This window comes from Neophocaena asiaeorientalis, unplaced genomic scaffold, assembly GCF_003031525.2.
Source record: "Neophocaena asiaeorientalis asiaeorientalis breed wild unplaced genomic scaffold, Neophocaena_asiaeorientalis_V1.1 scaffold100, whole genome shotgun sequence".
NCBI lineage: Eukaryota > Metazoa > Chordata > Mammalia > Artiodactyla > Phocoenidae > Neophocaena > Neophocaena asiaeorientalis.
In genome coordinates this window covers 4,092,540-4,108,593 of record NW_020173955.1, presented here as the reverse complement: position 1 = coordinate 4,108,593, position 16,054 = coordinate 4,092,540, and the positions used below count along the sequence as shown (strand labels likewise).

General features: G+C 42.2%; 1 protein-coding gene across 7 annotated transcripts in view; it reads right to left on the bottom strand.

Moving 5' to 3' along the window:
• Positions 1–1,808: 1,808 nt before the first annotated feature.
• BCL11A (BCL11 transcription factor A) overlaps positions 1,809–16,054 on the bottom strand; it is a 97,099-nt gene continuing 82,853 nt past the window's right edge. For 3 of the 7 annotated variants that reach the window (XM_024753030.1, XM_024753033.1, XM_024753028.1), the window contains one exon: positions 9,677–12,094. In XM_024753030.1, the coding sequence (XP_024608798.1) occupies positions 10,074–12,094 (2,021 nt within the window). In that variant the 3' untranslated portion in view covers positions 9,677–10,073. Of the gene's footprint in view, positions 2,319–9,676; positions 12,095–16,054 lie in introns of those variants that run through there. The other 4 variants (XM_024753031.1, XM_024753034.1, XM_024753035.1 and 1 more) reach the window with 3 other exon arrangements.

The following is a 16,054-nucleotide window of genomic DNA, read 5'->3' as shown; positions in this document are numbered from 1 at the left end:
CCCACTCCCAGAGATATCCATTTATTTACAAACTGACTTCAAGAAGAAATAAGAGGTGGAGGTGGAAACACAAACTAGAAATGAAACTGTAGTGAACACCAGGGCTGAAGGTGTCCCAAAATCCAGGATTGTTTGTTCTGTTTCAGTCGGGTCTCCCTTTTGAAGCAGAGTCACTCTTTCTAGGTAATGGCAAGGAGCTTAGCATGTTCAGTGAGGATGCTGTCACAGAATCCCTAATAGCCTTAGGTTTCGGTAACACAGAGGCAGAGCATGGGACAGGAAATGTTCCTTTAAGAAATAACACTTGTCTGGAGGTCCCATCTCACCTAGATGAGAGGAACTCTCAAAAACTCATCCAGGCCACCTAGTTAATCAGGGTTATTTATTTGTCATGGAAAAGCCACTGGGGAAAGATGATGGCAAGAAGGGCTGCTTGCTCCAAACTCCCTCTGGCAGTGTGCACAGCTGTTGGTAGGAAGAGACACTTTTGTGTGCCTTACCAGTGGACATCCTTGATCTCTGTGTGTGAGCCATACATGTGTGTGTTTGTGAACGTTTATGGCTTGTGTGCTAACACGGGGAGAGACAATCCCCTTGACCAGTCACAGAGTTCAGTGGAATTCACTGGATGAGACATCAGAACATCTGGCTTCTCTGCTCTCCTTCTCATTGACGTGGCCCTGGGCAAGCCGTTAACTTTGGTGAGCCTCAGTCTCCCCACCCACAAAGTGGAAGTCGTGAGATCTGTCCCAACGAGGATCAGATGAAATGATGCACATGAAAGCACTGTATAACGTATAAGGCAGCACACATCTGTGAGGAGTCATTATTTATGATGAATAAGCAGGAAAGAATCCAGATGCCAATTATTTTTCTGTCTTCTCACTAGGCTAGGTAATCTAGCCAGAGGGTGAGTGGGTAAGATTTTCCCCACTTACGTTCACAGCCAATATGTAAATCTATAATACACAGGTGTCTGAGTTCTATTATTTATAAACCTATTTTAATATGCTATATTGTTTCTAGTTCTCTTCTGGATCTCCAGGCAATAGAAAACACCAAACTTAGAAAAGTTATTTGCAAATTAACTGGGCCAGAAGGAATTTTTAATCACTCGTTTGTAGACCTAACATTTGTGTCACTAATTTCTAAGGAATGGGGCACTATTACGATTACAATAGCGTGTTCTGATATGGACCTCTTTCCTCCTATCATTTTTTTCCCCTTATAAACCTGCCCCAAATTTCCTGATGTGGGTAATAAAGAAGTTTTATGTTTGTTTGTTTGTCTGCATTAAGATATATTTGCTGAAGTTTGGGGAACCTAAAATTAGAATACTTAATGAACAACTACTGATTTTCATCACCTTCTTTGGGATTTACCACTAATCCAGGGACATTAGCTTTCTTGAGCTAAATTAAAAGACAAATTCAAATCCTGCATGGTAGCCACCAAAAGCATATATTTGAAAAACAGAATTCAGCATGCCATATTATGCATTATTTAATGGTATGCAAATTATGTCAGACAGTTAGGAAAACCACACTTTAGCGTTAATAAACAGCAACACTACTACTACATTATATTGCTATGATTTATTCCCAAGTTTTGCATTTTGATTCTCCTTGAAAATTTATGCCATCTGATAAGCAGTAACCTATTTCCCCTCCTACACCTCCTACCCGTTCCTCAAATCTGTTCCTCCTTCCCACCCGATGGGTGTCTGCAAAAACGGGTACAGAAATACAGTCTGAAGCGGCTGCATTGTCTTATAAGCATTAATAATTAAAGAACAAGCAAACACCACCTAAAGCTCCAACATTTATTGTGTCAATGTTAAGCACACTTTTTAAAAGACAACATAGAATGTATAGAAACAAGGGGTCTGGGGGACTCATGCTCATTTCCACAATACGGGGAATTAGGTTGGCTGGTCTCAGAAGGGCCAGGACGGCACTCAGGACAGCGATGGTCCATGGGCCCTCAATATGGGACTGATTCACTGTTCCAATGTGGGTCTGTTTTTTTGTTTTTACTTTTTATTAAAAAATATAAATAAAATGGCACTGCAGGCCCGGGCAGGAAGGACACTGCAGGACTCTGTCTTCGCACAACGGCTTCTTGGAGGCTACTGTCAGAAAACATCACAAACTAGCAGGATGACAGACCACGCAGATGTCGGCTGGGCGGCACGCGTCCACCCCGCCCCTGGGGGTTCAAATTTTCTCAGAACTTAAGGGCTCTCGAGCTTCCATCCGAAAACTGCCACACATCTTGAGCTCTCTGGGTACTACGCCGAACGGGGGTGTGTGAAGAACCTAGAAAGAGGTTGGAGACAGAGGAGGGGGAAAAAAAAAGTACAGGTGTGACTTGGCCCAGTCATTTTCTGTTCTCTAACTAGCTTTTTAAAATTATAACTTAAATCAAGCACAGGTTGAGCCACCGGCATCTTAAACATGATTTCAAACTCAATCTCCCCCACCTCCCCCAAATCTCTGACCTCTGAGTGCCTTCCCCATGCCTCCCTCCCCGCCTTCCCCCGAAGGACCCGGACACCCTCCCCGATCATAGGACAGTCCTAATAAGCTGGGGACACACCTGGAAGGAAACACTTTCCCTTATGACTGAGAAAACTGAGTAGGAAACAGTCCTTTGGTTGAGGAGAACAGGGGAAGGAGGAGGGAGGGGGACATTTCCTTAAAATAATAATAAAATTATAAAGAAACAAAAAACTCAAAATTGATGTAAAAGCAGCACAACGAAAACATGAAATGTCATCAAGTTCAACGTCAAAGCAGCCAACGATTTACAAGAGGCGAACAAATCTCTGAAGAGGAAACCAGAACTCAAAATAGTTGCTCCCAAATGGCACCAAAAACTGCCTGTAGTTTCTTTCAAACATGCAGTTTTCTTTTCTTTTTTTTCTTTTTTGTAAGGGGACAAGGCAGTGGTGAAGGGAAGAAGGGAGTGGTTATTTTCCTCCAGGGTTCCTCCCTTGCTTTGTACATTGACTCGAAGCAGCAGAACTGGGAGTCCGGATGTGCCGAGGAAGAGGGCTACGACTGTGGCATTCCAGGCCTCGTTGCCATGGCGACCCGAAGCAGGGGCCTGGGGCCTCCTCTCCCCTGACTTGGCGCCGCAGGAGGCCCAGGGTCTGGAGCTCAGCTGCTTTCTCGCATCCCCCCACCCTGAGCAGTGGAGACCTGGGCTGAGGGGCCTGCTGTGTCCAGGTGGGCTCTTGGGAATTCCATTCCCAGCCCAGCCCTAAGTCACTGTCGTTGAGGCCCCTTTCGCTGATACCCCCCCACACACCCCCGCCATCAAACCCCTTTGTCAGACCTGCTACCAATATTTAAAATCCTAACAGACAAAGTATAGCTAGCATGGGCATGTACCACATCCATTGTTATTTAAAAGCACAGCCCCCCTATGGGTTTGGGGGTCCTGCTTTAAAGGATAGACTTTGGGGAAATGGCTTAATTTGCCTTTTCTGCCATCTCATAAAGACCTGATAAATGCTCCCTTTATCACTTTACAGAAAGGGAAAACAGTATTTGGATCAACCATTGAGTTGCCTTCAGCCAAGTTTAGGTTCTTGAGTACAATGGACCCACGTGAACTGTATTGGTCTCCTTTCCCATGTGAAAGGGAGGAATTGATCGCATCCCATGATCATGAATGACACTGGGAAATAGAGAGAGAGAGAGAAATAGGCCCATCCCCTTAAAGGCTGATTCACTGGCCATGTGTTTTACTAAATGAAACAGCGGGCTAATGGGATAACAAGATGACAGCAAGCAAAAGAACAGACCCACAAACCCATGTCTACAATTTGTAGCTAAAGCAACCCTGGAATAAATGTACATAATCCCAGCTCCATCTATGTGTTCTGATGTCCATGTCTCTAAAAATGGGTTCATTTATTGTTAATTGGGAAAGCTGCAGGGCCTTAGGAGACACTTAGGAAAATTTGCTAAGTGGCTAATGCCTTTTAAAAGTTAACAGTCTTTTATAAAACACTTTTCCAAGCAGGTTTAAAGAACACTGCTAATCCCATCCTCATACCAGCAAAAGTCCCACAATTTTTTGGTTTTTTAAATGGGAAGTAGTCTGAAAAAAAGAGCATAGGATGTGTACATTCTTGAACACACCAGGCCCAGGGACAATGGAGTAACAGAATCATAATGAAGAACACACGACTACAACACAGTCATAAGAAATCATGTTTGTGTGTATGGAGCCGGGGAGGGGTTTAAAAAACGAAAACACTGTTATTTCCTCCCTCACTCTCTGAGAGTAAAGTGTTTGAAGCAGGACAGAATGGGGCCTGAGGCTTCTCAACTCCTTTCCAGGAAGGCCTGAAACATCCCAGTACCTTTTAACAAACTTTTAGTGTCTGTGAATAAACCAGCTCATTTCCTTATTTCTCCAAATGAAATGATATCTAGCCCCCGCCGCCACTTCCTTTCAAGTCCTCACTTCAAGCATTGTGAATATATACAGTATGAACTTATTGCATATACAAAAATGGTATTTAAATAAACAGTTCTATCACAGAATGCCCTGGGAAAAGCTCAGCTACTTCACACTTCCTGCCATTGCTGGTACAAACGAAGACCCAAGCGTTCACCTCACTTCTTAGCAACCTTTAAAATATGTTCGTCTCACTCTTTTTGTAGGTCCTAAGCAGAGAGAGGAGAGTTACTGGTTTCAGGATGAAGGTAGTACATGTGCTGGAGAGTGTCTGGGTTAAAATCTGTGAGAAATAGTATTTACTGTATTCCTGTTTATTAAATTGTTCTCAAAATGAAGATAAAAAGGAACATGTTAAGCTTTAGGAGTTCAAGTATGTAGAGAACATTGCATTCAACACATCAGGGGTGTCACATAAACTTAAGTCGAGAATTTTGAAATGTGTTCATGTCCTTAGCAGTTCCTCGTTTTAAAGCTTTATCATGAATTCATCCTACTGTTGGAAATGTTTTTTGTTATTTTATATTAAGATTTTTAATTTTAGGGTTCCAGATACAAGATGTCATTGATAAGTTATATTCTTGTTGCCTAGGTTTTCAGGCTTCTATTGTTCACGCAGCTTCAGAAATAATATTTTATAAGAGGGCTTCAATAAGTCAGGAGACTGAGAACCCTGAAGAACCTGTCTCCCAATAAATTTATTTAACTTTGGGACCATGTAAATCAAACATAATCTGTGATTTATCACCAGATGTTTGCACCCTCCCCATTCCCCATTTAAGAAATTTGAGCATACAAGCATACAGTATCCACCATTAATTCTGTCTGTCAGGATGCAAAACCTAATTACACTAAGAGCATCATATACTGAGAAATTTAAATGAATACTGTATATAAAACCTGCACAGCTGTACTCAGAGCCCCTAATAAAAGAGTAATAGGAATACACAGCGGTTTTATGGACATTTAATATGGTGGAGCAAAGTCACCATGTCTGAAATTGGCATGGCACTTGAAGAATATTTCTATCTGTCTTGAACAGCATTCTGGATTCACTTGTGAAGTTAAACTCATCTAAAACACATATATCACCCCTCACTTCACTGCCAATTATCAAGTTCTGCAAGTACCCCCTCATTCCATCCCAGCTCCTGTACCATTTATGCTCTCCCAAATCATCTCTTACCAGATTCCTCCCTGCCTCCACTCTCTGCTTCCCACCCAAACAGACTTTTAAAAAATACACTTACTTTCTCTATAATTTAGAAAGATAAAACAATTCTTGCCTCAGATAAAAGGCATTCTGTGAAAAGGCCACCTCACAAGGCACCAGGGCATAAGAACTGAGCAACAGAAATGCTACCACAAGACAACAGAACGGTTTTTGTTTTGTTTTTTACAAAAAGAAGAACAATGTCGTATCCATTCATCTACACTGGGAACAGGGAGACAGTGTCACAGAGGTATGTGTTTAATAAAGCAAATAGATGCTGCAACATGCAGTATTTGTAAAACTGACAACACAGATTTCTAAGTAGGGGTTTTTAAAACAGACCTAACTTGCTTTTCAAAGACGTTGCTTCATTTTATAAATCTGTTGGTTGGCCAAAAGATAATTGAAGGGTATTCCCACCCTCATTTGCTATCAACCAGGAAGACCCTATAAAAACAGCTACAACATCTGTCCCAACTAGGGTCCCTAGGATCTCAGAATCACAAAGCAACCATATATCTCAGGAAATTAGTGGCTGATTCCACAGGTTTGGCCAAAGCTGGCTAAACTCCTAGTTACTGCTTGCTTGCTTACTTGCTTTCTTTTTTTTCCCCCCTCTCTCTTTTACCTGATGCTTTTGTTTCTGGATTTTTAGATTTGAGGGGTGGGGTTATTTTTGGTATGAGGAAAGACTCTTATGTGGAAACAAAAGAGCTGATTAAAAAAAAAAAACAACTTTTTTACATTATGTTCTAAGATAGGGCATGATGGGAGAATAGAAAAGAACTTTTAGACAACAAGAACACAAAAAAATCCAAAGGGAATAAAGGTTTAAGAAGCTATTATCAGGAAGTTTTTCATTTATATCTGAATGGATTACTGCTAAGAGATGGAGGGGAAGTTTTTAACATCATACTGAAAACACTTTCCATTTCTCGAAAATTATTCTAGAATTATAAAGTCTAAACTATTTCCATGGCTTGAGATATGTCTATTTTAATATAGTAAGTATTTTATGTTCCTTTAGGGTATAATACACGCATCAAAATGCCCATAGAAATAATCTTGAAAAAGACTGACTGGCCTTCTCTTAAAACCTGTTATTTTCTTGAAAGTAATTTACAGAGTGTGTCAAATGAGGACACAAGAAGCTTACATTGTGTACTTTAATTTTTTTATTTTTTTCAATAAAGGGACAAAATGGGTGTATGAACAGGTTAATGCAGACAACTGCCAAAAAAACACAGACAGTGGTTTTTCCAATAGAACTTAACAAAGACCAGAAACAAATACAATAAAAAGCCAGGTTGTAATGACCTTTGGTCATCCAAATAAAAAAAAAAATAAAAACAAAGAAAAATAAAAGATCAAATTAAGTGCCTCTGTTTTGAACAGGGCACATAAGCAATAATAAATAGTGACTCCCATAGTAAAAGATAAAATTTCAAGTTACGACAAACAGCTTTCATTACAGGAATAGAAAAGGCCAATAACAAAATATTCTGCATTGCCATTTACAAAAAAGTATTGACTAAAGCGGGCTTTCTCTTTAATATGCTTTGCATATGAAATTCTTTCCAATCTAAATATAAAGCACCATTTAGTTTTTGGCAATGAAAAAAACTGCAAAACATTGGTTTTTTTTTTTTTTTCTTTTTTTTTTTCTTTCTTTCTTTTACTGCATATGAAGGTAAGATGCTGGAATGTAGGGTGATAGAAGGAAAGGGACAAAAAGCACACTACATAACAAACCAACGTTATTAGCTTGCAGTACTGCATACAGCATGGCAGCAGGAAAAAGGAACAAAAAAGGATATGTACAACCCCTATGACAGCCATCCGTGTGACATTCTAGCAGGCTCCCCCAAACCGCCATTATATGGCTTCTCATCTGTACAATGTCACACTTTTTTCTCTTTTTTTTTTTTTTGAAGCATACAAATAATTTGCACTATATTATCCTGCCAAATTAAAAAAATATACTGTGGCAGCCTGTCTTTTTTTTTTTCCACTACCAAAAAAGGTACATTGATACCTTTTAAGAGAACAAGCAACAGTTAAAAATACAAGCTTCAATATAAATACTATAGTGCCTAACACTAGATGAACATTTAATTCAAATACCATTCTAGAAATACAGAAAAAAGACCATAAATGTGTTTTAGCATAGGAATCAACATGAGTGTGCATTTTCCTATATTTAAGTACTATATAATCTTAAACCTTTCCCCAATGTATGTTTTTTTTTTTTACAACCTGAAGAGCGGTGTGTATCCAAGGCATAGAATTTCCACTACCATTTTTAAATGGATAACAAGTCTTGTAACACCACCAAGACAATGGAACCCTAAAATGCAGTTCCCCCCTAAACATAATGAAGTGTTTTTTTAAAAAATTCTTTTTTTCTTAACATTTATATTTAAAAAAGTTTTGTACAAAAAAATCCTTGCACTGTAGAAGCGAAAGCAATCATTCATTTCTATGTTAAGTGTATTCTGTTTTCCATTCACAGCGCTTGCAATGTTGAGTCCGAGTAAGTAAGCTCATTAGTCAAGTAAATGGCGGGCAAAGTTTTTTTTTTAGTTTTTTTTTTTTTTAAATGCTCATCAATGAGATTGTGTTCAAATTATTTTTTTCAGCATTCTTGCAACTTTTCCCTTAAGTATAGACCTGTAAACTGGGAAAATTGTACAGTGCACTTAATTGTCCTATCTGAGCAGGTTTATTTTATACTCAACCTCTGTATCTCTGATTAGAGAAAAGATACAGATATTACAGGCAGAGTCAAGTGCTATTTGAACACCAACTGGGGCAGATGCTAGCTTAATAAAAAAGAAAAAATTAAAAAAATAAAATAAAAACAATGAATCCTCTTTCATGTTAACACAAATAGCACACAGTGTATGGAAAAGAAATGAAGTACAAATTTTAGGGAGCACAGACATATATACTGCTACTCTTAAAATTCTTTCTCTTCTTTTTTAAGAATGTCACATTTAAACGCAAGTCTTAAGAATTCATAGTTAATCATCATTGTATCAATATTAGCTTATACACCTGTTCTAGTTTAAAATGGCAAATAGTACCACATTGTGCTAATAAATCACATATTTTTTTCCTCTGTTACCCTCTGTCAAACCTTATTGTCAGTCTCTTCTTTTTAACATGCTATTCGAGGTCTTAAAGTTTATCGTTTGATTGTCCATTTGACAACCAAGTAGATCTGGATCTATTTCTTCTGGTGCCAGAATTTTTTTTCAAAAGACATTATTTAAAACAAGTTATCTTCATAAAATGAATCCCTTACTAATGTATTTAATCGTGTTCCAGAGCTTTTGCACGTTGCACATTCAATTTAATCATCATTTAAAAAAAATAAAACTTTGGGCAAAAGAGCCCCTTTCTTTTAAGCTCTCATCAGGAGCAAAATAGCTTTTATACTGGTATAATCAGTTTTGCTTACAAGATTAAACGAAAGGGAAAAATGATGATTAACTAGGACATAATGGGTCATATTTTTAGGTAGCCATTGTTGTGAGAAATACAATATAGCATTATACTCTAGGTCCTAAGGTTTATTACCTCACCCAATGCTGAATTAAGCTACAAGTTTATAACAAGTAGAAAGAACCATCAATGTGGTTTTAATAGATCCAAGGCACTCATATTTTAAAACCAAATGACAGAATAAACTTGTTTTATTTTTCTGTTAATTTGTCAATTCAAGGCCTTTCCTTCATCTCCAATTGATATATTTAACCCTTTAGAGACAGACATTTAGCTTGTAGAGATTTGCTTTCAGTGCCATCTATTCTGTCTATAGAGGGTTAATCCAAAGACTGTTTTCCCTCCTCATGTTATAAAAGAAAACTGTACATGATATGTATTACAGAATGTATGCAGCATGGTCTTTTTCTCTCTCTCTCTCTTTTTCTCTCAGAACGGAACTGGAAACAGCAACATGTTTTCTCAGCAACGAATCGGGGACAATTTAAAATAGCCATAACATACCATACATGCTGTCTAAGTTTAAAAAAAAAAAAAAAAACATACACAACATGTAAATTATTGCACAAGAGAAAGGCTCAAAGTTTGCGTAAAATGCAATAGTATTGCCCCATACAGATCATGCATTCAAACGGTGAGAACATAAAGGAAAAAAAGAAAAAGAAAAAGAAAAAAAAAACAAAACAAAACAGGTGTGCTGGTGACAAGCACTCTCATATTCTTAGCTTCCGTTACTTCTGTTTGTTTGTTTGTATGTTTAAATCACATGGGACTAGAAAAAAATCCTACAGGGTGTGGGGCTGGAGGGCGATGGGGAAAGGGGAGGGTGATGAAAAAAGGAGGTGGCAGGTGGGAGTGAGGGAGGGGTATTAATATACCTCTATTCAGTTTTTATATCATTATTCAACACTCGATCACTGTGCCATTTTTTCATGTGTTTCTCCAGGGTACTGTACACGCTAAAAGGCATCTTACAAATTTCACATTTGTAAACGTCCTTCCCCACCTGGCCATGCGTTTTCATGTGCCTGGTGAGCTTGCTACTCTGGGCACAGGCATAGTTGCACAGCTCGCATTTATAAGGCCTTTCGCCCGTGTGGCTTCTCCTGTGGACAGTGAGATTGCTACAGTTCTTGAAGACTTTCCCACAGTACTCACAAGTGTCGCTGCGTCTGCCCTCTTTTGAGCTGGGCCTGCCCGGGCCCGGACCACTAATATGGGGCGTGCTCCCTCCACTTCCCGTGCCGCTGCGCCCCGAGATCCCTCCGTCCAGCTCCCCGGGCGGCGTGGAGAAGCGCAAGCTTCCGTTCTCCGAGGAGTGCTCCGACGAGGAGGCGAAAGGCGATTGTCTGGAGTCTCCGAAGCTAAGGAAGGGATCTTTGAGCTGCCTGGAGGCCGCGTAGCCGGCGAGCCACTGCGAGTACACATTCTCCGTGTTGGGCATCGCGGCCGGGGGCAGGTCGAACTCCTTCTCGAGCTTGATGCGCTTGGAGAAGGGGCTCAGCGAGCTGGGGCTGCCCAGCAGCAGCTTTTTGGACAGGCCCCCCGAGGCCGACTCGCCCGGGGAGCAGCCGCGGCCGTTAACAGTGCCATCGTCTATGCGGTCCGACTCGCCGGCCACCGAGTCTTCGTCGCATGTGTCCCTGTGGCCCTCGGCCTCGGCCAGGTGGCCGCGCTTATGCTTCTCGCCCAGGACCTGGTGGAAGGCCTCGCTGAAGTGCTGCATGGAGCTGAGCACCATGCCCTGCATGACGTCGGGCAGGGCACGGCCCTCGTCGCCCACGCCCACCACCGCGCCCCGCGAGCTGTTCTCGTGGTGGCGCGCCGCCTCCAGGCTCAGCCCGAAGCCGTAGTCCACCCTCTCGCTCTCCGTCAGCTCCTCCTCCTCCTCTTCCTCCTCTTCTTCCTCTTCCTCGTCGTCCTCCTCTTCCTCCTCGTCCCCATTCTCCGGGATCAAGTTGGGGTCGTTCTCGCTCTTGAACTTGGCCACCACGGACTTGAGCGCGCTGCTGGCGCTGCCCACCAGGTCGCTGGTGCCGGGTTCCGGGGAGCTGGCGGTGGAGAGGCCGTCGTCGGACTTGACCGTCATGGGGGACGACTTGTGCATGTGCGTCTTCATGTGGCGCTTCAGCTTGCTGGCCTGTGTGCACGCGTGGTCGCACAGGTTGCACTTGTAGGGCTTCTCGCCCGTGTGGCTGCGCCGATGCACCACCAGGTTGCTCTGAAATTTGAACGTCTTGCCGCAGAACTCGCATGACTTGGACTTGACCGGGGGCTGGGAGGGAGGAGGGGCGGATTGCAGAGGAGGGAGTGGGGGCGTCGCCAGGAAGGGCGGCTTGCTACCTGGCTGGAATGGTTGCAGTAACCTTTGCATAGGGCTGGGCCGGCCTGGGGACAGCGGTGGGCTAGACGTGTTCCCTGCCAGCTCTCTAAGTCTCCTAGAGAAATCCATGGCGGGAGGCTCCATAGCCATTGGATTCAACCGCAGCACCCTGTCAAAGGCACTCGGGTGATGGGTGGCCAGGGCCATCTCTTCCGCCCCCAGGCGCTCTATGCGGTGGGGGTCCAAGTGATGTCTTGGTGGTGGACTAAACAGGGGGGGAGTGGGTGGAAAGCGCCCTTCTGCCAGGCCGGAAGCCTCTCTGGATACTGATCCTGGTATTCTTAGCAGGTTAAAGGGGTTATTGTCTGCAATATGAATCCCATGGAGAGGTGGCTGGGAAGGACATTCTGCACCTAGTCCTGAAGGGATACCAACCCGCGGGGTCAGGGGACTTCCGTGTTCGCTTTCTAAGTAGATTCTTAATCCATGAGTGTTCTGTGCGTGTTGCAAGAGAAACCATGCACTGGTGAATGGCTGTTTGCAAGTTGTACATGTGTAGCTGCTGGGCTCATCTTTACCTGCAAAATAATACAACACCAACATCAATGTTTAATCACCAAGGAGGGCATCAGCAATTGCTTATTTATGTTCCACCTCCAGCCTTCCCTGCCCCCAGCCCTCAACCCCACGGCCTAAGCCCTCACTGACCTTATCCCCTGTGCCTAGATGGTGCTGGCACATCTGGAGGTTGGTGCCCAATAAAAATTTGTCAAATCAGTCTTCCTGCCATTTGACTCAGTTCTAAGAATTTTAAATCCAGTCTTCAAAGTAGAAAGATCTAGATCGATTCAAGCTTGAGGATGAGGATCCCTACATTCTAGAGAAATTCAGCAAACATCTTCTGAACTTTCCAGTCTTTCACCAGCTGTGTTTTGGGGCAAGCCATTTCATCTCTGTACCTCTGTTTTCCTTGTCCGTTAAGTGAGGGATTTGGACAGGCTGGCCTAAGGGAAACTTTCCTGCTTTCCTAAATCCCCCTGGGTGGCAGGTGAACTTTCTAAACAGGCAATCATTTCATGGAGATATGAAAAAAGAGAAGGTCAACTCATTACAATTCTCTATGGCCCTAGAGATGCGTTTAATCTTAGCCTGAAACACACTAATTGTTGATATTGTTAAAAATGAGAAGGTACTCATGAAATAATTACGTGGAAGAGAGACTAGCGACATCCTCACAACCCCAGCCTGTGTGAGGGTCAGTTAGTCCCAGTTCTGGTTCCACAACACCCCACGGGGATTCCCATTTTTATCTCAACGGCTGTTACAAAAAATCTCAATAGAGAAATTTAATTCAGATTTAACCAACAGGCCATATCAAATCTTTAGGAGTTGTCCACCCCAGTCAAACAAATGGGAGTCTAGAGAAGTTAGGTGGAGTGTCTAGTGCCAACTTAAGCAGACACAGCATCCTAGCTTAAGAACAGTTAAAGCAGCCAGCACCATGAAGGGCAGCAGGCTGAGAAATGCTACACTAGCCTCCTCCTCATTATTTTGAGAGGCTAACAACGTGAACCAAATTATACAACATCCTGCGCCCTCAGCTGAGCCTCAGCTCCAGTTGAGAAAGAAACAGAAAGATACAGTTCAGCTAGTCAACTCTTTGGCCAGTAGCCAAGCCGTCTGGAGAGGGGCCCTGCTTAAGTCACATTATTCTCTCTCGCTGAAAAGAACCCGAGAGTGGGAAATGCCGCTGTGGCAAAGAGGGGCCAGCTTGACTTCCCAATCATTCCTTTTCGGTGATAGCTAAACTAAAAAACACATATAACAAGGGAGTAACTAACAGTTTACCAGTCAACTCAGCATTAAAAAGGGCTCAGATGCTGGTGGCCAAAGGACTAGGATGAGAAAAATCAGTAACTTCCCAGGAATTCCAAAAAAGACACTGTATAAAGCACAAATGAGAAATACACTTTAGTTCCCCTTTTTAAGAGGCGTTCCTTAAGGCCACAGATAGTATTAGTCAGTAACTCTTGAAAAAGGAAAAAATTCACCATGGAGTTAAAGAGTGGGACTGAGGAATTAATCAATTATGATTCTTCCATTTAGCAAGTCAGAAAAGCTGGCAGCATCTTCTCAGGAGCCCCAAACACTCATATTCCAAAACAAGCCAGCCTCACTCAAGCACTTGTCTGAATAATGGACTCCCTGCCCTGACCTTGTAATTTACTTTACAATGCATTTATAATCTCACTCAATATATCCCACTCCTGGGTAAATCTCTTTAACAAGATTAGATGATAAGATACCAAAATTAGGTTTCAAACATTTGCTAATGTGGAGGGGGAAAAAAAAAGGCAGAAAGATTTTGAAAGAAAACCGCTGACATTAGTATCACATTATCTGCCTATTTTTGTTTGCCTTCTCTCTTCAAAGGGAAATAAAAAGCATCATTGAGCGTATTTTCATAAATTTTTTGTTGTTGTTGAACAATGACTTGGGTCCTAAATAGGCAGGAAAAAAACTATCTAGTTCCAACTACCGTGACCCTCTGTGGCTTTCTCCTTTGCCTCTCTAGGACTCTGTGTTATTATCATACATTTAGCCTGACAATCTGAATTGGGTAAGTAAAAAGGAGATTTGTCAGCTGAAGCAAGTCGTTAACACTTTCATCACTACAAATGCCTTTAAATCATATTTTACCTTATAATATTCTATTGAAACCCAGGACTGGACCCATAATTAGCGATGCTGGTTTTGCATGCACCATGAATGCAGTCATTGGTAAATGCCGAAATCTGTATAGCACTACATCAAGGGTCTCATCTGGATCCTTTTAAAAAGGCTTAAATGAGAAAAGTCCATTTTATTTTGCTGCACTGAGCTTCCTAAAATTTTGTTTTCAAAGCTATGTGATCATGCTACAATATGTTAACACTGTGCTGTTACCCTCCCCTCTCTCTCACACATCAGGTTAGAGAAAATGGCATTTTATCTTATAATGAGCATACAACATACAGTTTTCACTACCGCATTTTAGTATTCCCATCAACTAGATATTCTAGATCATGAGGGCAGCTAGTGTAATCATAATGTCAATGAGAAGGGCTGTTACGATTGAGACTAAAGATTACATGGAAAGAGCTGCTTTGAAACTGGTAATTATTACCAGTCCACTAATAGCAAATGATGCATTACAGTTTCACCATATAATCTGTATTTCACTCAGCTCATGCCCGTGTACCATATTATATCACAGGGCTCACGGATTCTAAATTCCGAAACTGCGGTCATCAATAAATGTGTTACTTGCCGTAATTTGTGAAATTACTTTGTTCATAACATCTTTGATGGTTTAGAAAGACCAGAATTGATTTCCTGTGTGGCAAAATTAGGGCTACATTGATTTATTGACGTGTAAAATATAATAATATTCTTCATTTACTCTGATGGAAATCAACTTCTCAACTTGAGAGCCTCATTGGGCATTCACTGGGATTGTTTTGATTTAGAGCAATAAACGGAGACCTGGCCCCGAGCATGGGAACTTGAGGCATCAAAACGGTTAAAATCAGCTATTAGCTCACCTACAGCTTTTACTTTATTTCATTTTATTGTATGGAAAGGAATAACCCCATTCCTAGTTTGTCACCAAGGCTCAAGAGTCATGATTTAGAAGAGTGATGTCTTATGAGGGACCCCTGGCTCTACTATTTACTAGCTGGTAGCTCTGGGACAGTCATTTAATTTCTCCGAGTCTTAGGTTTCCTATGTGGAAAATGAGCGTGAAAAACAGTACCTTAAAGAATTGTGAGGCTCAAATGACAAACATATATAAAAGCTCTCTGTAATCTATCAGGTCCAACATGAATGTGAGTTTTCATTATTACCAGGCTTGATTAGTTACCACGAATGATGACTAACCACACGTTACACACCCACAAGGGCTTCTGGAGGAAAGACTGGAATCCAGAATCCGGGCTTTCCCAGGCCAAGGGGAGGCCCTGGTTAGAAGAAAGCAAGAGGGGGTGATTTTTAAGGCCCTTGCCCATGGTCCACCCAGCAGGGAGGCTACAAGGTCAGTGCTAAGTGCTCTGAAAGCCAAGGGCACTGGTTAAGGCAGCTGAGTGGGGTGCGGGTCAGTTTTGCTTCAGAACTTTCTGGATCCCTACAACCCATTTCCACATACCTTGTTCTGGTCACTCCTAAACTGGTCCTGCCGGCATGGGCACCAGCAAACTAGGCTCCCTCCCATTGCCGGAAGCAGGGAGAAGACAGGGGCTCCTTATCAGGCTACTGGTTTCCCACCCCCTAGATCAAACTCCCTGCCCTCAGGAGGATCCAGAGGAAGAGAGAGAACTCACTCCCTTCCTACCCCTTCCCTCCAAGGGTGGCTCTGTTCCCACAGCCAAGTAAGGGCCCCAGGCACCCCCAGCAAAACGAGGCGAGTTCTGCCCACCCAGTCAGCATGTAGGGACTTGAAACCATGAGTCCAAACCCCTAAACTCTGTACAATCAGTGACCTAACCCAGGCTGATGCC